Source organism: Lampetra planeri, chromosome 7 (genome assembly GCF_965212315.1).
Source record: "Lampetra planeri chromosome 7, kcLamPlan1.2.h2, whole genome shotgun sequence".
Taxonomy (NCBI): Eukaryota; Metazoa; Chordata; class Hyperoartia; order Petromyzontiformes; family Petromyzontidae; genus Lampetra; species Lampetra planeri.
In genome coordinates this window covers 10,988,657-11,012,507 of record NC_136113.1, presented here as the reverse complement: position 1 = coordinate 11,012,507, position 23,851 = coordinate 10,988,657, and the positions used below count along the sequence as shown (strand labels likewise).

The window sequence follows — 23,851 nt, the reverse complement described above, 5'->3', positions numbered from 1 at the left end:
GACTTAATAGGTGCCCGCTAGAAGCACTTGCCCCAACAGTCCATTGAGACGATACCGGGGGATCTTTGTCTTTGTCTGCGTGCAGCGTGTGGGTGGCTGGCGATGGCATGGAACGTGCGGCCCTGGCGTGCGCGTTGTGCGGCCGTGCCTTCCGCAGCCTCCCCGCGCTCAACGGTCACATGAGGCTGCACAGCGCGCGGCCGCCCGCCCATGCCGCCAGGGTGAGAGATCGGACACCGCCACCGCCTCCATTCTCATCGCCCGCTGTTGTCGCCGTCGCTCGCGCTCACCGTCGTCCCCGTCTCGTCCTTGGCAGGATACGGACGGCGCGAGAGCCCTCGCCGCCGCGGACGCGCAGCCCCGTGGCCTCGAGCCGGCGCTGCCGGCGTCCCTGCCCGTCCTGGCCGCCCCCCTCCCGCTTTCCCAGCATGCCTTGCACACAGGCGGAGAGGGCGACGGGAATGGCGCGGTCGCCGTGAAGGCCGAGCCCGAGACGCCACCCGTGTCGCCGCCTGCCGGAGCCGAGAAGGTGGCGGCGCCGCCCAACGGGGACCCCTGCGCGGTGAGGTTTACGCATCGCACCCACCGCACCCGACGCACCGCGCCCATACCACACCGTACCCAACGCACCGCACCCAACGCACTGCGCCCATACCACACCGCATCCCACCGCATATTGCAGGGCTGCACCTTTACTTCTTAATATTTAATATAAATTGCAATCTTTCCACCCGCTAGGAGACCCTCGGCCTCAAGAGCCACCCGGGAACGATTCCGGGCCTCGCGATCGGCAACGGGGGTGGCGCTCCCGGCTCCACCGTGACCCCCACCGCCCGCACCACCGACACGCAGCAGCAGCGCAAGCAGCGGCCGCGGCCCCAGCCGCTCATCCTCCCTCCGGCGGCGGCGTGCGGGGCACCCCCACCGGGCCTCGGGGGGCTGCCCCCCCAGCAGCAGCCGCCCCCCTCGGGGGGGCTGCCCCAGCCGCCGGTGCTCTACCAGAGCCAGCTGCGCTCGCCGCGCCTCGCCGACCTCATGGAGCGCTCCCCGCTGGAGCCGCCGCCCTACACGCCGCCGCCCATGCTGAGCCCCGTGCGCCAGGGCTCGGGACTCTACTTCTCCACGCTGCTTTCGGCCTGTGCCGGCGGGGGCGGCGGCCCGGGGCCTCCGCCCTCGCTACTCCTCACGCCCAAGGCGCCGGCGACGCCGCGAATCCTGCTCAGCCGCTCCAGTGAGTGGCTCTTTGCCCCACGCCGTCGTTCCATTGCCGAGGTGGAGGCCGTGCGGAGACATGAAGACCGCAAGATGTCGCAGCGACGCTAACGCTCGCCGCGTGTGTACTTGCGGTGTGGTGGCCGTGCGTGCAGGCAGCTTGGAGAGCTCTGGACCTTTTTCCTGCTACGGAGACGACTCCTCCATCAGCATCGAGCCGTGAGTTGCTCCACCCATGTGTTCATTGCGCCTTGTGTGCATGTGTGTGTGTGCGTGTGCATGTGTGCATGTGCGTGTGTGCATGTGTGTGTGTGCATGTGCGTGTGTGCATGTGTGCGTTAGTGTAACAGTTAGTGCCCTGCGCTACGAACCCGGCTACACGAGTTCGATTCTCGCTCACGGCCAATACCAGTGACAATTATCTGAATCGATCCTGGGCCTCCCCTAGGTCAACTCAGCCTCAAATGAGTAGTTGGTATGGTGTGTAAACATCGCCGCTGGAGAAACAAAGGCGGCCGGGCTTGGTGTTGGCCACCCACCTCCTCGTCTTCCGTGCCAACCATCATAGGTGCTCGTTAACAGCGCTTGCCCCAAAAGTTTGTTCAGGCTATACAGGGGACCTTTTTCTTTGTCTTTGTGTCTCTAGGTGGGGAGCGGTGGCGCAGTGGTAAGCACACTGCGCTACGAACCCATCGAGCCGAGTTCGATTCCCGCCCACGACCAATAACAGTGGCGAATATTTGAACCGGTCATGGGCCTCCCCTAGGTCGACTCAGCCTCAAATGAGTACCTGTTGCGGTGTGTGAATATTGCCACTGGGGAGACTAAGGCGCCCGGGCGTGGTGCTAATCACCCACCCCCTCGTGTGACCCTCCTAGGTGCTCGCTAACAGCGCTTGCTCCAACTGTCTATACAAGGCTATCAGGGCGATCTTTGTCTTTGTATGCCTGTGTAACGCTTACGAGTTCATTGTGAGTGCGGATGCCTGTGTCTCAGCTGATTGCCTAAACTTCTCGCCCCAAACAGCCTGTAAGACAACGCGCGTTGGGGGGGGGGGGAATCTTCTTTGCCTTTTCATCTTCTTGGTTCTTTTGGTAAAGTCACATAGAAGGAAAATAATAAAATAATAAAAATAAAACATAATAAAATAATTCTCACGACGTTTCGGCCACAACGCAAGCAGGTCTGTCAAGTAGACAGGTCTGTTGAGTAGACAGAGTCTGTCTACTCGACAGACCTGTTCTCCACCTGAAGACGGCTGCTTGCGTTGTGGCCGAAACGTCGTGAGAATTATTTTATTACGTTTTATTTTTATTATTTTATTATTTCCCTTCTACGTGACTTTACCGAAAGAACCAAGAAGATGAATCCCTGCAGTCACGAAAGCTTTAAATCGAAACTTCTTTGCCTTTGTTTAGGCGCATCAACATCGGCACGCGGTTCCAGGCGGAGGTGCCGGGGCTGTGTGAGTGCAGCGGGCCGGGCGGAGCGCACGGCGCTGACTTGCTGTGGCAGCCGTGGCCCTCGCTGGAAGACGACGCGGCCACGCAGCGACAAGGTGCCGCTCCCACTGCCGCGGCCCTCGCACCGAGACCGCAGGAACGACTCACCGCAGCTGCGCGCGCGCCCGCCGCACTCGCAGTCCCTTTCCGTTGTCATCGTCACCTTTACTCTTAGTTTCTTCGGTAAAGTCACGTAGGTAAAGAATGAAATAAAAACTAATAAAAATAAAATGATTAAAAATCACGACGTTTCGGAGGCAACACAAGTCTCCGTCATCAGGTGGGACCGTCACAGCCAGATTTGCTGCATCAAGTGAGGCACGGATTCCAAGATAACTTGTGTTGCCTCCGAAACGTCGTGATTTTTGATTATTTTATTTTTATTAATTTTAATTTCATTTTTTACCTACGTGACTTTACCGAAAAAACTAAGAGTATGAATCCTTGCAGTCACGAAAGCTTCAAATCTAGAATCGTCATCTTTATTATTTTTCCGTGTTTTTGTTGTTGTGGCAAGAACACAAGTCCCGTACAACGCGTCGATGGTTTCTGCGGTGGGTGGGGGGCGGGGTGAGGGGAAAAGGGTCAGGGGAGGAAGTAAGCAGCATTCTATGGGGAGATCGGGTGTGGGGACATGGGTGGAAAAGACAGGCTCTAGATCGTCCAACATACACGTGTCTTCATGTGTTGGGGTGACAACCGATTTTTCTGGGTTTTTTTTTTTACTCAACTCTTTTTCAAGAGCATCCCGCTAAGTTAACGCGATTGGCACGTGTCTCCAGATTGAGCAATTAGCCGGTAATATTTTCAAAACTTGGCCTACTCTTTCATGTCCACCTTAAATTGAACGTGGTGCACTTGATGGTCAATGCATCCGCAGTATCAATCAAGGCGGTCTGCCGCATCGGAACTCCGAACCTCTGCATCGAGTGGTGAACGCTCTGCCACTGGGCTACGTCACCGCCCTCACCCACACTCAGGTTCTGCTACAAACTTTAGTTTCATATTCTTGGTTCTTTCGGTAAAGTCACGTAGAAGGGAAATAATAAAATAATAAAAATACTACTATAAAATTCTCACGACGTTTCGATTGCAACACAAGCAATCATCATCAGGTGTGAAAACTACAGCAAGAAATTTTTAGCTGAAGTGGGAGAGATTATTTTATTATTTCCCTTCTACGTAACTTTGCTGAAAGAACTAAGAATATGAATCCCTGCAGTCGCGAAAGCTATGAATCGAAAATTAAACTTTAGTTGATACGGAGCCTCGGAGTGTTACCCTCGCGCTAACAAGTATAAACATTCACAAATTGTCGGTTTGATTGGGCCCTCTTTGACGAATTTTGGGAGTGTGATTCTTCTTCCGTATTGCTGATGATGTAAATACTGAACAACAACTACGATGTCTCGTTTAGGTGGTCAAGTCAGACAACCGCGTCAGTCGATTCACAGCAGGGCGGCTCCACAAATGAGGCAACCTCCGTCAGCATTTAAAAAAAATCATTCCTTGTGATGCACGTGGGGTGTCACCTTGAAGGTCGTTTTAGAAATATGGCTGATTTTCGGAATGGCTTGGCGTGTGCACACAGATAAAAACGAGTGGGTTTGTGAGTACGCGCATCACAATGGTAGTTGGAGCGTTTTATATTTCTTTTTTAGAAAGGTAGACAGTCAAAATGGATGGTCAACATGACATTCGCAAGGACACCAGGTGGTTTAGGGAGGCCTTCATCCAGCATTAATTGTTCATGGCTAATGATGGTGATGATGATGATGATGATGACCGCTCAATTGATTGGTCTGTATTGCTTTACGTCGATATTGATTTCCTGCATCGTTAAAGTGTGTAAAATGGAACTGCTCTGCTGAGCAGCAACATTCAGCGATTGCCACTGATAAAGCCTTTTGCTCAGGTGAGGTTCACGCCATGCGTGTTTTAATATTTACCGAATAAAAAATGTTGCATGTTTTTGTTTACGTGAGTGTAGGCAAGGCCCGATTTAAACAGCTTGGAATTTTTGGACTTCCCCCCTCCCATGGGAAGTTTCGCCTCTCACGTGCCGTGTGAACGATTGCCATGTGAATGCCGTGCGATTGCCGTGTGATTCCGAATACTTATTTATATACGTTTAACTTCTTTCGTAGCCAACCGTGCTAATCGGAGGTGCGTGGCAGGACGACAAATTAAACACAAAAAGCAGTTCTAGAGATATGAGTTTTCTAGCGAAATCAGTTTTCATCCCATGAGCTTCATCGGAGGAATCCGATGAGCCGTGAAGCTCTTTTTTCACAGATGTACGGTAGGATCGCCATGTACATGGCGTGCAGTTGCCGTGTTAATTGCGCGCGCGGTCCTCCCCCTATACCCCCTCCCCCCCCACCCCCCAGTGGAGCAGCTTCTGGCACTGGCTTCATCGAGTGCCGTGCCGGGCGGCGGCACGAACCGCGAGCTGGCGCTGCACGTGCTGCACCAGGCGCGCGGCGACGTGCTGGTGCGTACCGGCGTGGGAAGACAGGAAACTATTTTGAGCAATTTATTTTTATTTACTAGGTAATGCCCACTGAGCTATATAGCTCGGTTTTTCAGAAGCGACCTGGCCACAAATCATAGCTCAACAAAGTGGCTTAACATGTGTAAATGTATAGCAGCGAAATACTATAGACATGTTGTTTCTAAATGTGGAGGGAAAACCCAGAGGAACCGGAGAAAAATACACACGACCACGGGAAGAGAGACAAGAAAACTCCAAATATGCAGGCTTGTGTTGGGACCAAACCCACAACCTGCTGCAAAACAGGCGAGGGAGAAAACATCTCACCACCGCAGCATCCTATCCAGCAGTGGCTTGGCAACAGAGGTCGCAATCGGGTACCCGATACCCGTACTCTACCCGATACCCGGCTACCCGTACCCGGCTAGGTACGGGTACGGATAAGCCTTGAGTCACTGGTGAGTAACCGTTTGTCACTCATTTCCCAACGTCTTGTCTCTTCTCACAATTCAAGTTCCTAGAATGAACCCACCCGCGCCTGCAACATGGCTTCATCCCAGAGGTCGCAATCGGGTACCCGTACCCTACCCGATACCCGGCCGGGTACGGGTAGCCGGGTATCGGGTAGGGTATGGGTACCCGATTGCGACCCTGGTGCGGCCGGGTACGGGTACGGGTAAGGAATCAAAACCCGTTTGCGACCTCTGCTTGGCAGTGGGCTGCAACGTGTGCCTCCAGTATTGTGTGTGTCCTCCCGCAGGCCGCCTTGAAGACTCTGCTGTCTGGAGAGGTGACGCCTTGGCAGGGCCCTCACCTGCACGGGTACCACTACGCAGGTGCGCGCACGCGAGCGGCAAGCCACGGCCACGCGCGGGGCCGAGCGGCACGCATGACCACTCTGCACATGTCACCAGGCCGGCTGTGGTGTGGCAACCACTCAGATTTAGTTTGGTGGGGACCACAATGCACTTCTTCAGGAAATGCTGTTGCTGTTTTTTGCATATCCACAGAGGCCATGTGCTCTGCACTGCACAGCGTACACACCCGGTGCAGCGCACGTAATCACACAGCGTGTAGACACAAGCGCAACACGCATGCACAACCACGGAGCACAACCACGGAGTACAACCACAACCATCCGCACGGCCGTGCACACGACAACATCTTGCACAATCGTACAGTGCACACAGTACCAACACACACAATCACACAACACAAGCACGCACAGCTGCACAGCATATGCAACTATAGAGCACGCAAACACTGCCACACAATACAGACACACACAACCACATAAAGACAAAGATACCTCGTGTATCCTTGACAGAATGTTGTTAGAAAGCACCTATGACGGCCAGCACGGCACGTGAGGGGGTGGGTAGCCAGCACGATACCCGGCCGCCTTTGTCTCCTTATTGGCGATGTTTACACAAAGCACAAGCTACTGATTTCAGGCTGAGTCGACATACGGGAGGCCCAGGACCAGTTCAGATCTTTGTAACTGATGTTGGCCGTAAGCGGGAATCGAACTCGGGTCCCTGTTTTCGCTGCGAAGCGCACTAACCGCGACACTACTGCACACACAACCACATGCACAATCATTGACGGATATTATCTCACGAACAGTACACGGGGTAAATTCGATTGGTCTTCAACAATAAACTGTCCCAGATGCCCTACCGACACCGCAAACACACCAACACGTGTTTTAGGATTATCAGATATTCTACCATGTGATCAGCTATCAGTTTAACCATGTTCAAAGTTCACAACTGATTTCCAACCCTGCCATTCTTCATTTTGGACTCAAAACCCCCCGACTGACAAAAAATACCCAACGTTCGAATTTCAAACTTTTAATGCAAGCGGCCGAGAAAGCCATCATTTACCTGGTAAAATTTAAAATAGTTGATAGTTTTATCTCTGCGATGCATCTCTGAGACACCTTGAGACGCCATGTCCATTGAGGTGTTGTCGTGTCTGCGTGCGTGCGTGTGTGTGAATATGCGCGCACAGGCTCGGACAGCTGGAGCAAGCAGGAGAAGAAGCAGTTTGTTCGCGCGATGATGGCGCATGACAAGGACTTCCTGCTGGTGCAGAAAGTGGTACGGAGCGGCCCGGTGGGGGAGAGGCACAGGGAGGGGGGGGGGAGCAAGGGGGGGGTAGCAATGCAACAGGAGGGGGGTGGTGTGAAGAGACAAGAGGAGAGACCCGTAATGTTGCATCGGGAGAACGAAGGACAGAGAGAGAGAGCGAGAGAGCGAGCGAGACGGGGGTTGTGGATGTTACTCTGACATCGCTGTGCTTGTCCTCCGCTTTGCTTCCATTATTTTTTTCTTGGTTCTTTCGGTAAAGTCACGTAGAAGGGAAGTAATAAAATAATAAAAATAAAACATAATAAAATAATTCTCACGACGTTTTGGCCACAACGCAAGCAGCCGTCCTCAGGTGAAAACCAGGTCTGTCGGGGAGACAGCGAAAGAACCAAGAAGATGAATCCCTGCAGTCACGAAAGCTTTAAATCGAAATAAAAATCCATTATTTTTATTTAAAAATTAATCAAATTGGTTCACCAGGAAAAGGCCAGCGAGATTAAAGATCTCGAAGAAGCAGGCAGTCTCCCAAAACGTCTGAACCACTCGGTCACTTTTGAAAAATGGGACTCTCCTTGTCTCTCGAGTTCTCGTCTGGTTATGAGCAAAATCAACTAAAAAAACTAGAACAGACTAAATGAGGTGACCAAGGAGAGCACTACAAACACCGGCGCGGTGGAGATCGCGCTCTTCCACCCTGCGAGCCACAAGCCGCCCCTTTGATCAGGACCTCGTCTACCCCATGTCTAGCGGACGTGAAGGCGGGCACGTTGAAAAGAGAGCTCCCCTGAATATTGGTGGCAGCGATGTTTGGGTTTGTATAGCGTCGTCGGTCATTCAAATTGCATCTCAAAGTCGCCGAGGAACCGCAGGCAAGCTGGAAGGCAGCCAGGCGGCGACGCGGTGCTGCCAACAATTGTCCAAGCTGTACGTACGGTCCTCGACATTTGAAGTTGTTTTCAGCCAATTGATGATGGCAGTTTATACAACAGGCGACTTTGCCGTTTTGCTCGAGCTAATGGTGACTTCCTTAATCTGGGTGGATATTTCCACAACCCACGAATTAATTAACGATTGGATTCGCACACGCAAACACACTATTCATATGCAGTACTTACACAGGCACACATGTCGTACACGCACGCACACATACAAGACAAAGACCACCGTTGAGGAGAATGCTGTTTGCAAGCACCTATTCAGGCCTGAACGGAGCACGAGGGAGTGGTGTGGCCAAGCTACATGCCCTGCTGTATTTCTGTCCCCAGTCAGTGGTGATGTTTACACATAACAGCAAATGCCACTGTTGCTAGCACCACATGCATATGGAGATATGCACTCACATGCACACGCACGCCTATTTGCACACATACGCACACGAGTTCTCACACGCACGTGCGGGTATACAAAAACAAATAACAATTGTTATTTTACAAAGGTAAGGCCCACTGAGCGGCGATGTAGCTCTTTTTCAGAAGCGACCTGGCCACAAATGAGAGCTCAATGAAGTAGCTTATCACGTGGAAATTGATAGCAGCTAAAATAATCTCAATGTATATGTTTCTAAATGTGGAGGGAAAACCCGGAGAAAAATCCAAGCAACCACGGGGAGCACATGCAAACTCCAAATATACAGCAGGCGTCTGGGTCGGGATCGAACCCAGGACCTCCTGTATACCAGGCGAGGTAGTTAACATCTCGCCACCGTGGCGCCCCATACACACGCAAGGGCGCGCACACGCCCCGACACATACGTACACGTACGCACAAATGTGCACACGCGAGCGCACACGACCAACGCAGAGTAGACACGAGCGCGTAAACTAAGAGGGAATGCAACGTAGGGTTAATGCTATTTATATTTTACGATTGTTAATTAATCAATAATGAATACACTTCAAACACTTTGCTAATCCGTTGCTCATTATTTATTCAACAATCAATATGGCTTGAGCCCATAGCTGGTGCGATGTGAAATGAAGGGGACCAGGGCCTTCCCTTAAATTGATACTCTCGCAGCAATTACCGCCTGCACTCCCGATCCAGCTGCCACTGCTCTTTAGCAAACTCACAGAGGTGCCCGAGCAACGACAACAAATTAGAAAGAAAAAAAAACACTCAACACATTCGTCAATAACACCGTGGCCTTAAGGATATAAAACATGTAACAGGCGACATTTTGGTGGGCAATGGTCCTTCATCGTAGCACAGAGAGGCCATTTGAGAGAAAGGGCTACGAAGGGTGGGAGATTGCACTTCACTCCATGGGGCCAGATGAGAATCACATTTTAAAAAAATGTTTCGCAGCAAATCAGGTGGCCTTTTAGAAAGCTCAATAGAAAAATAATGAGCGTGGTTGAAGGGATGGTGATTGATCCGCACAAGAACCTTACGGCAGCAGAGGCGACGGTGGCACCAAGATGATTGCAATGGAATTGTTCTGCCGTGAGCCCCCCCCCCGTGCGAGAGAGCCCCTCAGTATCAGAATGTTTATTTACATTTTTTTATTGAGGCAATGCGCGGGCCCCTTACATCACGTTGTGTGCCGCACGTACACACCGTCGACATAAACTCAGCCGGTTATGAAAAGCAGGGTGCGGACTCGGGTAAGGGTAGTTTTTTTTAAGTAAGGGGGAGGGGATGACTAGGGGAGGGAGGGAGGGAAAGAAAAACATGAGAGGCGACCTGGACGACCGTGTTTACCTTCCACCCCTCCGAGTCCGGCTCCCGTCGAGTCTGTAGGGGTTATACTCCCGTCTCCCGACCCTCCATCCCGCTGACTTAATTCAGATGTATAGAAGGGGATCATTTGGCCTCGAATTCCCCCTCCTTGCCCTTGAGCTTATACCAAGGTGTGCTCGAAGCGTACTGTACCATTGTTTCCAGGAAGGTGGTTTGTGCTTCCAATTAACCAAAAACACGTTCCTTCGGAGTGGGCAGGTAGGAACTTGGTTGGACAGCGCGGCGTTCAGGGGGGGGGGGGGGCAGTTGGATGAGTGGGCGTGTTTACCCTTCCCCCCCACCCTCCCCGACATCGTCAACCAATCGCGGCTTAGCTTGGTGTTCGGTGGGGAGGTGCATGGGTGGGCGGAATTCCGGATATGCACGACAGACAGACAGACAAATAATCCCTGGTGGGCAGTGTGGAACCTGTTGTTCCTACCTGTATAACCTTCCTGGCTAAAACATTGAAGGTTTGGAGGAGAGCGTGTTGATGCCTTGAGCCCGCGGGAGGCTTTGGTATCCTTTCTTGATGGGGATAGATCTGTGCCACGTAAGTCTACAAAAAAAAAACACGCGCAATCTTGCCGTAAAGCTTCGCCACATCCGGGCAATACCAGAAGGCGTGGAGATAATTCTGCACTGAACCTGGAGGGCATCTAGGGCAGTCTGGTGAAATCTTCATACATTTCCCCCTGCTCTCGTTACTTAAGTATACCGCATGCACAAACTTCAATTGAGTTTGAGGGAAGGAGCTCTTGGGCCTACTTTAGGGGAAAACATTTAAATTAATAAAAGTAAAATAAAATAAAATAAAAAAAATCACGACGTTTCGGAAGCAACACAAGCCTCCGTCTTCAGGTGGAACCGTCACAGCTGTCGTGATTTTTTACTTTATTTTGTTTTATTTTACTTTTATTAATTAATTTTTTTTACCTACGTGACTTTACCGAAAAAACCTAAGAATATGAATCCTTGCAGTCACGAAAGCTTCAAATCTAGAACTACTTTAGGAGCTCAACTTATCCTATTCCGAGTCTGCGGTGTGATCTCGTGGGGCACAGACCTATCCCACCACTTCTTAGTGACTGGTCTCAAGACAGGGTTTCCCTTTTCCCTGGAGCCAATAAGCCTCGGATAGGCTATATTTATCTTTAGGAGTCTCTAACCAATTGATAATTGGGTGAATTAAAATCCCTAAGTCCTTGTCCAGGGATTTCATTATTGCATCCTTAATTTGGCTGTATTTGAAGACTGTGGGATATATTTAATTCGCACCTCTTCAAAGGGTAACACCCCATCCGTCCAAAGATAATATAGGTCCCTATCCAGGCCGAGGCCTTTCCAGCAGTCCCAGCGTTATGACCTTCACCCCGCTATCGTGAGTAAAGGGTTACCCTAAATTGTCGACCCCCCTATGGAGACGGGGTTAGCAGGTAGGCTTCTCATTCCCTACAGCTTTCCCGAGTCGAGGTGACCCGCCAGAGCGTTTGTGTCCCTCGCGGTCTGGTCTTGATACTTGCCAGCGCAGATCCCTCGAGGGAGCATGGTCTAGTCGACTCTTGCTCCCAGCACTTGGCGATTGCTTGCTCCTGTGTGTCCAACCAGTCTTTCGTGTTGTGGAGGCCTTCCGCCCTGTGATATTGTCGACAATCTGGGAGGGCCAGGCCTCCCTAATCTAATGGCTACGTGAGGTGGGAGTAACCAACGCACGCAGGTTTGTAGTTCCGTATCAATGAAGTGATCCTGGAGTGTAACGTCGCAAAGAAGGTCTTCGGTTAACTGAGTGGGGACCATCCTCATGAGGTAAAATAATTTGGGAATGATCATCATCTTCATTAGATGTCCTCTGTTATACCGAGAAAGGTGTCTGCCCAAGCAGCTAGCAGTGCGGTTGTTTTCTAAAGCGCCTTGCAGTGAAGTTGATCGAAACAAGCGAATTCAGGGAAGAGGGCACCATGAGGCCGAGGTCTCTGATATGGAATGGAGAACATTTAATTGGGAGCAGGTCTTCTGGAGGTTTGGGAGACACTGCTGATCGGGGCATTAATTCCGATTTTGTTACATTTAGCAGAATTTTTACTTAGACTGGAGGAGGAATCCGTTGAGCTATGAACTAACTCAGCAATTGGCCAGTCGATTTTCATATTTGGAATACGACGCCAGCAACACAACTGTCTACTCTTCTTCAAATGACGCCACAGTGGACATTTAACGTTCACTGTGAAGCAGAGCGTCGTGCGGTTAAGCGAGAAAACACCTCCCATCTCACGGCTTTAGCGATCGCCGTTCTGCGGCTTGGCTCACTGAGATGGTGTTCGCCAAACGCGTCCCCGTGGGCCCGCCACGTCGTAACTGCAATGCTCTTGATGATGCTGCTGCTGCCGTAGAAGAACGCACACGGTGTCATCTTGTCTCTATCTTGTCTCCAAAGTGGCCCATCGCGGGTCCTAGTTGACTCCGTATTTCCAGCACAGTAGGGTGGGGGCACAGGTGGTGCATCGGCCCAGTCATCTCAGTCAGTCGACCCATGGCACCTGCTGGGTCTGCCCCGTGACCTCCTGCCAGCGGGCGTTCGACACTTCACGTGGCCTCAACGTGCACCTAGCCTGGCACAAGCGCCGTGGTGATGTCACCGCCGTCATATTACAAACCGTGAACCAAATCCTATTTTTCTCATTTGCCTTTGAGTTTGCGGATCGCGGATTTGCCGATTGCGGCTATTTTCAAGAACGTAACCCCTGCCGTGGTGGGCAAGGGTTTGGTGTACACCCGCGGTATTAACCTTAGCGGTGGGCTCAGCGTAAATCCTGCGGTTAAAATCTGCCAGGCCACGAGCAGCAGCGAGCTAAAGCCAGGACGATCCTTGGAGACTGCAGGCTGATGATTAACGCTTAACAGAGTTGGTACTTACGCTAATAGCAAAAAACACCACCGCTCGGTCACACGCGTGAAGCAAGACGAATTTCCAACACCTCACACCAGACCAACCTTAAATGTCCTCCCCTGAGATATTCCTGTGATACCCCTCTGTTAAAAGAGAGAAATCATAGGAACTAGCACCGCATTAAAAGTCCGTGGCAGCTCCACCAGTGGGTCCGCTCTCTCTCTGCCTTTTAACCGTCGCAGTCGCAACACTCTTGTAGCCGCTGTCAGCATGAGTGGAAAGCAGTCGAGCAGTTTTGGTGTTTTCTATTCATAAACAATGTTACACCGGACAATCCCTCGAGATGGAACGTATCATTTGCAAGGGCGTCCAATGCTGTCAACTGCCATTTAAAGAGAATCCATAATGGCACTTGTATGTACATTGGAAATCTATGACTTTTACAGTTTGTATTTATACAATGCATACCGCACCCAATTAAACACGAAACCAAACACATAAATTCCAAAAATAATGGTGAGCACCACAACTCCAAACAGAATGCTTTTATAGCTGTAACAGTTGCACATGTCATGCCGGTGTTTTGTGACTAAAGATTTTGGTGAGTTCAGCTGAAACGCCTCCACGAAGCAGTGGCTGGATAAGAAGATGGCGGCTTGGAGTGACAGGCCCAGGTGATAGATGGTGGCACCAGTGACCGGCACAGCACGCAGCAAACAGCTGGCAGCAGCTGGCAGCAGCAGTAGCAGCGGCAGCAGCTGGCAGCAGCAGCAGCTGGAAGGCAGGCAAGCAGCAGTAGCAGGCAGGCAGGCTGGCAGGCAGCATCGACATTGCATTGAGCAAGCACTGGTACTCATGTTAATGTACAATTATTGTGAGTACAGTAAGATGTTTTCCTTTAGATCTTCAGGATCGACCAGAGGGTGACACAGGCAGTGAGGTGCCTGGGTTGCTCATAGATCGGAGCGCTGAGCTGCTACTGCTGAGTTCCTGGGTTGTCCAGGCACCTGCCTTTGGTTAAACCGGGTTCTCAATTTCTGCACGAAAAAAACCCACCACCTTCAATTGAGCTCTGTGCTTAATTTGACTGAATTCCACCTCTGATAATGAAAAATATCGATTTCATTGTCTTGCGATGAACATTGCTCTTGGTGGGGAAGTGTTGCCCCCTAATGTGCAAATCAAGTCACGTGACGGCATCTCAGGAGGTGGCTCTGATATCCACTTACGTGGGCCGTTCTCTAACACGAAAGCTCTGCAAGAGTTGGCTACTTTGACCCAACGATATGACGCTGATGGTGCAATCGGGGATACATTTACTAAAAAACAGGAGTGGGAGACCCCCTGCTGCTCCCACGGTGGAGGAGCAGATTGGTAGCCTTGCACCGTGACAGACACTCGGGGTGGGAAGTAACTGCCTGGGGTCACGCGCTCGCCTGTTCCGGCGACACGGACTTGGAGTCACCGTCGAACTCACTTCCTCCGTGCCTTCCAGCAGCCAACAGTAGCCAACAGTAGCTCCGTGCCTGGCGTGATGATGTGGTGTGGCACGACCGCAACGCACACGCGCGTACGTTCACGTGTGTGTGTGTCGAGCGGCGGTGTGCGCTGCCATGCCGGCAATTTTTTTTAATCCTCGGTATTGGGTGATGCTTTTTGCGTTTAGTTTGTTGTCCTTCCCCTGCACCTCCGATTAGCACGGTTGGCTACTTACGGTGCGAAAGCAGTTCAACATACTCACTTACGATTCCTATCCTAAACATTCGTGACGACCGATTATGATGCATGAACGTCAGTGCCGGGGAGACTGCATGGGTTGCGCTAACACCACGATCCTCGTGTGCCATTCTAACCCTTAATGGCTTTTGGTGAGCAGCACTTGCCATCCACAGTCTACAAAGATAAACAAGGAAGGACGACGTCTATGTGCGTGCGTGTGTGTGCACGCGTGCGCATGGTGGGGAGCGGTAGCGCAGTGGTTCGTGTGCCGTGCTCCTCTGCAGCCTGAGTTCGGTTCCCACTCATCGGTAACGAATATCTGAACTGGTCCTGAATCTCCCCTTTGTCGATTCGGCCTTCCAATAGCTACCTGGTGTGGTGTGTGTGCACAAAGGCGGCAGGGCGTGTTGCTGGCAACCCACCCCCTCAAGTGCTGCGTTGAATTAAAAATATTTCTGCTCGCTAACAGCCCCAACAGTCTGTTAAAGGCTACAATGGGGGATCGTTGTGTGTGTGTGCGTGCGTGCGTGCAGGTGAAGACGAAGACCATGGCGCAGTGTGTGGAGTACTATTACAGCTGGAAGAAGCTGCTGAGACTCGACCGCAAGCACAGCACCCGGCACAACGAGGGGGGGCACCAAGGGAACGCGGTAACAGCCACGCACCCCCCCCCCCAACGCACGCACAGTAAACATGCAACGTTGGGCCGACGTTGGCCTGTGGTTGGAAGTTCTAGACCAAAGTTGGCCCCAGGATTCCATATTTACCAGGCATATGCACAAAGATCCCCCATATAGCTTTAGCAGACTGTTGGGGCAAGTGCTGTTAGCGAGCACCTATAAAGGCTGGTACGGCACACGAGAGGGTCGGTGGCCAGCACCACGCCCGACCGCCTTTGTCTCCCTAGTGGCGATGCTGACACACCGCACCAGGTACTCATTTGAGCATGGTCAAGTATGGTCAGACACGCGCACTCACAAACGCACGCACGCTGAGCACATAAAGATTCACATCCCCACAACCACAGAGATCAGATGAATTGTCACAATTTGGATTCAAGAATATACAAATTTTCGTCCAATTATCACCGTCTCATTTGTATTGTATGTATGTAAATTGCCTGTTCTGTACAGTTTTGTTTGCTGCATTAACATACTTTTGACATGAGTTTATTGTCCACGTATAATTTGTAGAAATCCGCACTAATTCCCACACCCATGGCTCGATGCACGTTAGAATAAATTTCAGTTTTAATCAATGCATCGTTACGTGCCCAATATATAACCGCGCACACTCGCGTCGCCTTGCGAGTGCCAGTCGCGAGCACCTATTAAGGCTCCGACGGCGCACGGCGGGGCTGCGGTGGCCACCCTGCGTCCTCCCGAGCGATGACAGCCACCATCATCTTCCTCCTCTAGCTGCAGCCGGTGCTCGGCGGCGGCGGCGGCGGCTGTGCCAGCGAGGGCGCCTCGGAGGAGGCAGTGAGCCGGAGCGGGGAGGAACGCCCGCAGAATGAGGCAGCGGCGGCGGCGGACGCACTGGGAGGCATCCCAGGGGGCGCCCCCCCGGTGCTGGCTGTGCGGCACGCCGCCGTCACGCGCCTCGCCCCCTCCTTCCCGTGCGACGTCGTGGGCTGCCGGGCTGTGAGTGACCGCACGCCAGCGCCTTCCTCTCCCTCTCCCCGTCCACCGCGGCGTTGCCCGTCTCTCCCTCGTTCTCGCGGGGCCGCCGCGGACGGTCTTTGAGAGAGCCATTTGGTCCCATCCCTGCTGTAAAGCTTTCTGCTGTTCTATTGTCCTCTCTCGTTGTCTCGAAGAGCTGTTACTCATTGCCCTCATTTTAGGAAAAAATGCAATGTGGTCCAAGATTGCATGTCGAGGGGCACGATTAGCTGTAGGATGGCCAAGACCACAAACCCTTCTTTTCTGTAGGCTCAGCATACGACAACCATTGATCTCTTGAAAGACGTTCGTCATTCCGCTTATAACTTGAGAACGAAAAGCAGATAAAACTGCAGATAAAACTATTTGTCAAAACGTAAAAAAAAGTCTGCCTGGCAAAATTGCGAGTTCGTTTTTTTTGTTTTGCCAGGATCGTGACATGACTTGGAGAGTGGCCACAAAGGGTTTAATCGGTGTTGCGAGTGCTCTCCGGACACATCTATGACATTACAGTGCCCTCTGTTGGTGCGTTGCGAGAGGTCTTTTAACTCGAGAACCAAGCGCGAGGGCGAGCCTCGTGCTTCCGCGGTCGCCTTCCTGCGTCGTGCACGGCCGTGGTGGCAAGATGGCACTGAAGCTGCCACCGAAGTTCGTGTTTTTGCAAAGTTTTTGGCAATGCAAATGACACGGCTTTGCTTTGCTGCTCACCGCGAGTGCCGGGGAAATAGCATCGTGCGGTCGTGCGTTGGCATTTTTTTTCGGGTTTTAAGGAACATGCGACCGAAAAGGAAATCATCATTGTAGTTTGTTTCTATAACCGGGCAAGAGTCAGGTGCGTTGCCACCTTAGCGCCCTAGCGCAGTGTAATTGCCGTAACTTTCAGGATGGCACCCAAGCACTACAGAGCGGTGCAGGCAAACTCCTGCCTTGTAGTTTAACGCTTTTTAAACGAAGCTTCACACCTTTTCCAGACAGCCCGAAACTCACAGCCGAAGTACGTCGCTGCAAGGTGAGAGTCCTTCGTTGCTTGCGCCACTTGCTCATTGGCAACACGGCGATCACGCGATACGTCCATCGCGTCAAGATGCTGCTACCGCTGCTGCCGCCCCTCTCTCACGCCGCGCGCCGCTGTCTCTCTTTGCTCCGCCCGCCCGCCCGGCCCCTGACCACGGCAGAGCTTCGCCTCGAAGCAGGCCCTCAACGGGCACGCCCGCGTGCACCTGGGCCTCGTGCAGCCGCCCCCGCGCGCCATGGCTCGCCCCCGCGGCCGCCCGCTCGGCTCCGGCGCCGCCAAAATCGTCGCCGCCACCGGATCGGGCGGGGGGGTCGGAGGGAGCGGCAGCAGCGGCAGCCGGGGCGGCTCCCCCACCGCGTCGTCGACGCACAGCGGCGACGCCGAGCTCCTCGCCGTGTTCCCGTGCCGCGAGTGCGGAAAGTACGTGTGTGTGTGTGCGCACGCACGCACACGCAGATCAAATACAGACACAGATTCCCCCGGAGAGCCTTTCACAGACTGTTAGGTCGAGTGATGTTCGCGAGCAGGTATTACAGACAGCATGGCACACAAAGGGGTGGTGTGGCCAACAGCATGCCTTGTAGCACTTGCACTAAGCAGTTTGCGACTGCTCCCCACACATGCGTACACATACATATAAAGAGAAAGATCCACCGTGTAGCCTTAAAAGACTTGGGGCAAGTGCTATTAGCGAGAAACTATGAAGGCTGGCACGCCACACGAAGGGGTGGGTGGTCAGCACCACGCCCAGCTGCTTTTTTCTCTCCAGTGGCGATGTTTCCACTCATTTGAGGCTGAGTCGAACTCACGTCGCTGGGTTCATAGCGCAGCGTGCCAACACGTGCTAACACGTGGACACACACGCATGTACCGTGAGGCAACATAGCCTGAGACTCGACAGCGAGTCCTAAACCAAGACATTACGCGTGCAGCATAATAATGGGTTCAAAGCTCATTCATTTATTGATGAAGCATTCTATAAATACAAATAGAGAGTAACGTGTAAATATACATTTGTATTGAATTTGAGTGATAAATTAAATAACCGACTGAAGAAGCTGTGATGTTTTGACTCAAATAGGGGAAATAATTTGTTTGGGTCTCTTGCTAAAATATGCAAATATTCCACATGCTGCTGATGCTGCTGAAAAAAAAGCGTAAAATGTTAATTAAAATTAAACGTGACACAAAATGAGTAAATGGTACCTGGGTGTGAGCTCAAAAGTGCCACTTTTATAATAAGTTCTGGTAATTAGACCATATTTTTAATGTCTGTTTATAAAAGTTGCACCTCTTGAAGAACTATCACAATATATTGCATTTGATAATTGGGCCAAAAGTGTAAATAATTACTCATTGGGCAAATCTTGTTTGTAGTATAAAAAACTAAGAATGATGCTGATGTAATTGCACGTACAATATTAAGGGCATAACGAATATTGACAGTAAAGTAACATTGCTTTTGTAAAACAATAGCATGCTGCCCTCTTATTTCGGTGAAAATTTAGCTAAACGATTTATTCTTTGCAAATTTGACATTAAAAAATGAAAGTAAAGTATGTACATTTTATTATAACTTTGTAAAAATATTGAAGGGAAGAGAAATTAATATTTAATTACATATTTGGACCAAATTTTTTATGAAACAGAATGCAAACTAATGTTATTTTTAACCAAATTGGGCCAAATGTTCATATAAAATGTTTATAACATCTGAAAATAATGCACGTATATATTATTTTAAAAATATATGAACATTGAAGATTATGCTAAGAGTAGTGTATGGAATGAATAATTGGACCAAAATTCGCAAATTTTTGGCCACAACTTGACGTTTTATTTCGTTTTGGATATAAATTGGAACAAAGCATTCATGTATTATAAATATTACAAATATCAGAGATACATCAATAAAATGTCGTATTTTGATACTTGGGCCAAAATTGGGAGAGAGAAATATGATGTGATCGTCATTCTTGTAAGAATTTGGGCAAAACATGTTTTTAAATATGTAAAAATGTTTCATTATGTTTTGGGCAAAACCTAAGAAATCATAAATCACGTCATAACAAGATACATTCTGAAGTAAGTCAATAAACATTGAATTGCATATTTGGGCCTAACCCATTCTTGTCAAATATTTTTGCATTTTGTTTTCATAAACAAACGAAAAATAATGTCTTATTTAAAAAAAATGTAATATTGGACATGAGACAATCATTGCATTTAATGTGTCAATATAATGGGTACAAATGCGGAGCTACTGATCATTTTTGGCCAAATTGAAAATTACGTCTTGTGTTTAGACAAAATTTACATTTACGCATACACGGTTTATAAAAGTTGTAACTTTTAAAAAATATGCCCTGAGCAGAGCGCTGCGCATGTGCGTGGTGCGCGTTTCTCGTCATCTGCCCTCGGACACGAGACTCACCCACCCTCGCTCCCCACCAGGGTGTTCTACAAGGTGAAGAGCCGCAACGCGCACATGAAGTCACATCGGCAGCAAGAGAAGCCAGACAAGCAGAGTCAACAGAAGCAGCACGAGCAGCAAGAGATGCAGCAGAAACAGCAGCTGCAGTTGCAGCAACAGCAGCAGCAGCAGCTGCAGCATCAGTTTCTGGAGCAAATGCTGGATGGTTCGAATCATACTCCTCGGCCCCCATCACTCCTGTGTCCCGTCGCCCCAGACCTTTTCCTCCCATCCATGTGACCTCACCAGGCTTGGCAGATCAGCTGGGAGCTTGGAGAAGAGACGGAGCGATCCCTGGAGGGAGCTCCGTGAAGGGTGGGGGAGAAGGGGGGATGGAGGGGAGAAGGAGCTCACGTGCGTGGAGAGGCAGTTAGCGACGCAAGGGCAGTTGGGAAGCAGGGGGGGCAGTGGGGACGGTGACGAGGGGCTGCACCAGCAAGAGGAAGCGAGGGGCAGTGGCGGGGGGGGGGGGCAGTGATACAGGCTCCCCCAGGTGGGATCACACCTGGAACACAACTCAACCTCGGCCGTATCTCGAGCCGCAGGACTCGCGTCCCCTCGCTTCCCGTGTGCCAGTTTCCCTCCGCCCGAGATGTAAATTCGGCATTGTGCGCATGTTGTGCTGCTGCTGCTACTGCTGCCGATTGGCAACGTCCGTGCCGGTGGAAGACGCCAGGCTGCGGCAGTGAGGGCCGCCTGCCGTTGGGAGGCCTGTGGTCAGCATGAGTGCTTTTACACGATTTGGTATTGAGCTGTTACTTTCATTGTGTTGGGTTTTGTCCCTCGAAGGAGAACGATATCACACCGCGCTGTACATTGCTGTTTTTGGCCGTGGCTGTTTTTGCCGCTCGTGCGTGCGTTTCTATGCTTAGGTTAGGGTGGGTGGTAGTTTGTACGTAGGTGGAGTTTATATGGAGTTGAGTTTCTTTTGTAGCTATGGAATCCATGCACTTTGGTACTTTTGAACAGACTTAACTGTGGCAGTTTCTGTACCCCCCGACTGTGATTTCATGCAGTTTTTATTTGAGTATTTTTTAAGAAAAATATTTTAAAAAGTGAATAGTTTGAGCACCGACAGTGTGCCTCTGCTCAAAGGCGGCGACAACTCTGAATGAGACTCTAATTACATCTCTCATCTCTCAATCCTGCGCCTCCCGCTAACACCTCTGTCTCTTTTAGGTCTCTTTTAGCAACTTTCTCTCTCCCAGCAAATATTTTTGTAAATTCTTCTTTATTTTCTCTCTCTCTCTCTCTGTTCAGTACCTTCTCCCTTTCTCTCTCCCACCCTCTTTCAGGCTCTTTCTCTCTCTCTCTCTGCTGGGTGTTCGTGCCAAACGTCCTCTGCTGCTGTGCTATGCTTGAGTACGTGTGTCGTGTTTGTGTATTACCTGCCTGTGTGCCGGTACAGCATGAGGGAAGTGTGGTTGTTGGGCAAGGGATATTTTTAGGATGTGGGGAACGTTTCTGGGCACCGGCTGAAATGCAGGGTGAGATTGGCCATTGTTGGGTAGGGGGTAAAGGTGGCATGGCGTGGGGTGGTCCAGTGTCCAGGCACCTCGTGAGGGTCAGGGCCGCCTGGGAATGGATGCCTCAACCCAGCTGTGTCCCCCTTGAGTGTGGCCTCGTCACAGTTCGAGACGTGGCACGGTGCTATGTGCGGCAGCTGGAACAAGCAAAAACCAATTCAATTATCACAAGCCAGCAAGCTCGGTGTGCTAGCCCTCCAGAATAAGCGTCCCCTCTCTACTGAACTTGCCTGGTGCTCTCGGTGAACGCTGCGTCGCAACTGTTCATTGTAATGGCTTTTGGGGACTTTTATTTTGATAGGGTGGCATGCCGCAGTGCCCAGCTGGATAGGTCAATGTCGGAGCCAACTTTTGTGCTGCGTAGCCAGAAGATCAAAAAACGGAAAATTACGTTCTTTTTTTAATCGAAGAACATCTTTTTTAAAATCTTGAATATATACAGTATTGGCCCCACGCAATTGTTATTTATGAAGAGAAACAGCAAAATCATGTGCCTGAGTGGTGAGCGTGTTCCAGTACTGAGTGCCACTGGTTGGTATTAGGGTAAGAAATGCAAATCATGACTTCGAGTGTTCATACAAAATTACCCAAAATATCAACAGATAAGCACAACGATCACGTATGTCAGTATTTCTACCATAAGGCGTAACGTTAACAGTTACCATTTCAGGAACTAAGCAACGCAAAATGTTTTGTAGAAAATAAATAAACATTGAACCAAAAATTGGTTGACATTTTGGCCAAGGGGCCTTACGGATGGGGAAACTTTACTACAAATCAAATGCACACACAAGCTGTATATACAATGCAGTAACAAACATATACTTTACGTAGTACGGTGTATTATAAATTATGCGCACACAACAGTACGTCCTATGAAAAGCTACAATGCATGACACATTGAAATGCATTGTAAATTTTTCATTTTTACAACGTTAAGCCATTCAATAAAGTACTGTATATAAAATGTACAGGCACTCAATGGACTCTACGCTAGGTGAAACAGAAGTAAGATTTTTTTTTTAAAGACTGCTAAAACGATGAGCATTCTCACAGCCCATTTAGGCGGTCGTACAAACAAAATTGATTATTAATAAACACAAAGTTAATTTGAAAACACCCGAGTATTTTCAACATTCAATGGTTTCCAGTTACCGTACGAAGGACTGCCCTTGAGTTTAGCACCGGGCTTGGTGCTCCAAGATTGTGTCGATTGTGGGGGGCCCCCTGCACTTCAGAGTGGGGGGGGGGGGTACAGCACTGGGCATGACCCCAGGTTAACGGGGTTGTTGGGTTGGGGGGGGGCATAGGGGGGGCCGCAATCGGGCAGGGAGGGATCAGGAAAAAAAAACTTCGGGCACGCGGGTTCTTTCTCGTGGTTTTTGTACGTTTTAAAATTTACAAAAAAATTACAAAAAAAAGTCGTTTTGCCTGTGACATGATGACAAAACAGATCTAAGAGTATAGTTGTACATCTTTTGTACGTGATACTTGAATGTAACAACTGATTTCGATCTGGTTGCACTTAAAACTGAAACACGGCGCCTTTCAATTGTGTACTACGGCCTGGCACTATTCTAACAGTTTCCATTTTTACGGCTTTTCATAGATGTGTGAGCACGCATGTTCTGTTTGGAAAAAAATTAAAGAATGTGACATTGTGGCCTGCGCGTGGGTTCCTGCGTGCACATGCAAACAACCGCGGTAGGATTTGGTTGGAAATTCAATATTCATCACTTGCACCTCTCAAACCAACTGTTTGCTGAAGCTGGCCAACTGCGAATTTTTATTAAATGAAATTCTGAAAATTAAAATTCCATAAACGTGTGTGTCACACCAATTGCTCATTCCCATCAGTGTGATGCATGTGTAATGTATATCGGTATTTATATTCATTTTAATAAAACAAATTAAAGTAGGATTCGCAGAAAAATTTAAGGTTGCGTTACAACTCCACACAACCGGCCACCTTCAAATGCCAGTTGGTTTGAGAAGTGTAGGCGATGCTGTTGTGAATTTTAACTTTAATATTGAACTTACAACCAATTCTGCTGCTGTGTGCAAGCCTGCAAATGCAGCTGGGGCTTGCGGTTAAAGCCCTCGGCTCTGAGACGCAACATTATCGTTTCCCCCCAATACGGTCTAATAAACGTTTTATCGGCGTTGGTGGTGCCATAGGAGCCGTTAATAGAACATCTTGGTGGTGGAGCTCAAAGGACGGTAAGAATGGAATGAGATTTTAGAGCAGCAGGCCATTTGTCTCCCGTGCACGTGCGGTGATGAATTCCCGCTACGATGTCTTGTCAACGCCACACCAAGCCTCCACGAGACACCAAAGTAGGTTGATTACACAAACATCCATATGCTCATTGGATTTGAATTTTTATAGGTTTTGTTTACAATTAGAATTGAGCGTTTAGAAGTGTACTCATAGTTTTAGAGAAAACTAAAACAGTTAGAAACCACGAATAATTATAAACTTATAGGCTTCAAATATTACACCCCCGAGATGAATTTCAACCAAATCACAAGACAAAGCTCAAGGGTG

At 50.0% G+C, this 23,851-nt stretch overlaps 1 protein-coding gene across 1 annotated transcript in view; it reads left to right on the top strand.

Annotated features, from left to right (window-relative positions):
- Window positions 1–22,966, top strand: part of LOC144719955 (uncharacterized) — a 29,232-nt gene extending 6,266 nt beyond the window's left edge. The window contains exons 5-16 of the mRNA XM_078596328.1: window positions 86–221; window positions 317–562; window positions 739–1,231; window positions 1,368–1,431; window positions 2,631–2,770; window positions 5,105–5,208; window positions 5,969–6,044; window positions 7,225–7,313; window positions 15,162–15,278; window positions 16,047–16,271; window positions 17,465–17,724; window positions 19,759–22,966. Coding sequence (XP_078452454.1) covers window positions 86–221; window positions 317–562; window positions 739–1,231; window positions 1,368–1,431; window positions 2,631–2,770; window positions 5,105–5,208; window positions 5,969–6,044; window positions 7,225–7,313; window positions 15,162–15,278; window positions 16,047–16,271; window positions 17,465–17,724; window positions 19,759–20,017 — 2,209 coding nt within the window. The 3' untranslated portion in view covers window positions 20,018–22,966. The remainder of the gene's footprint in view (window positions 1–85; window positions 222–316; window positions 563–738; window positions 1,232–1,367; window positions 1,432–2,630; window positions 2,771–5,104; window positions 5,209–5,968; window positions 6,045–7,224; window positions 7,314–15,161; window positions 15,279–16,046; window positions 16,272–17,464; window positions 17,725–19,758) is intronic.
- Window positions 22,967–23,851: the final 885 nt, after the last annotated feature.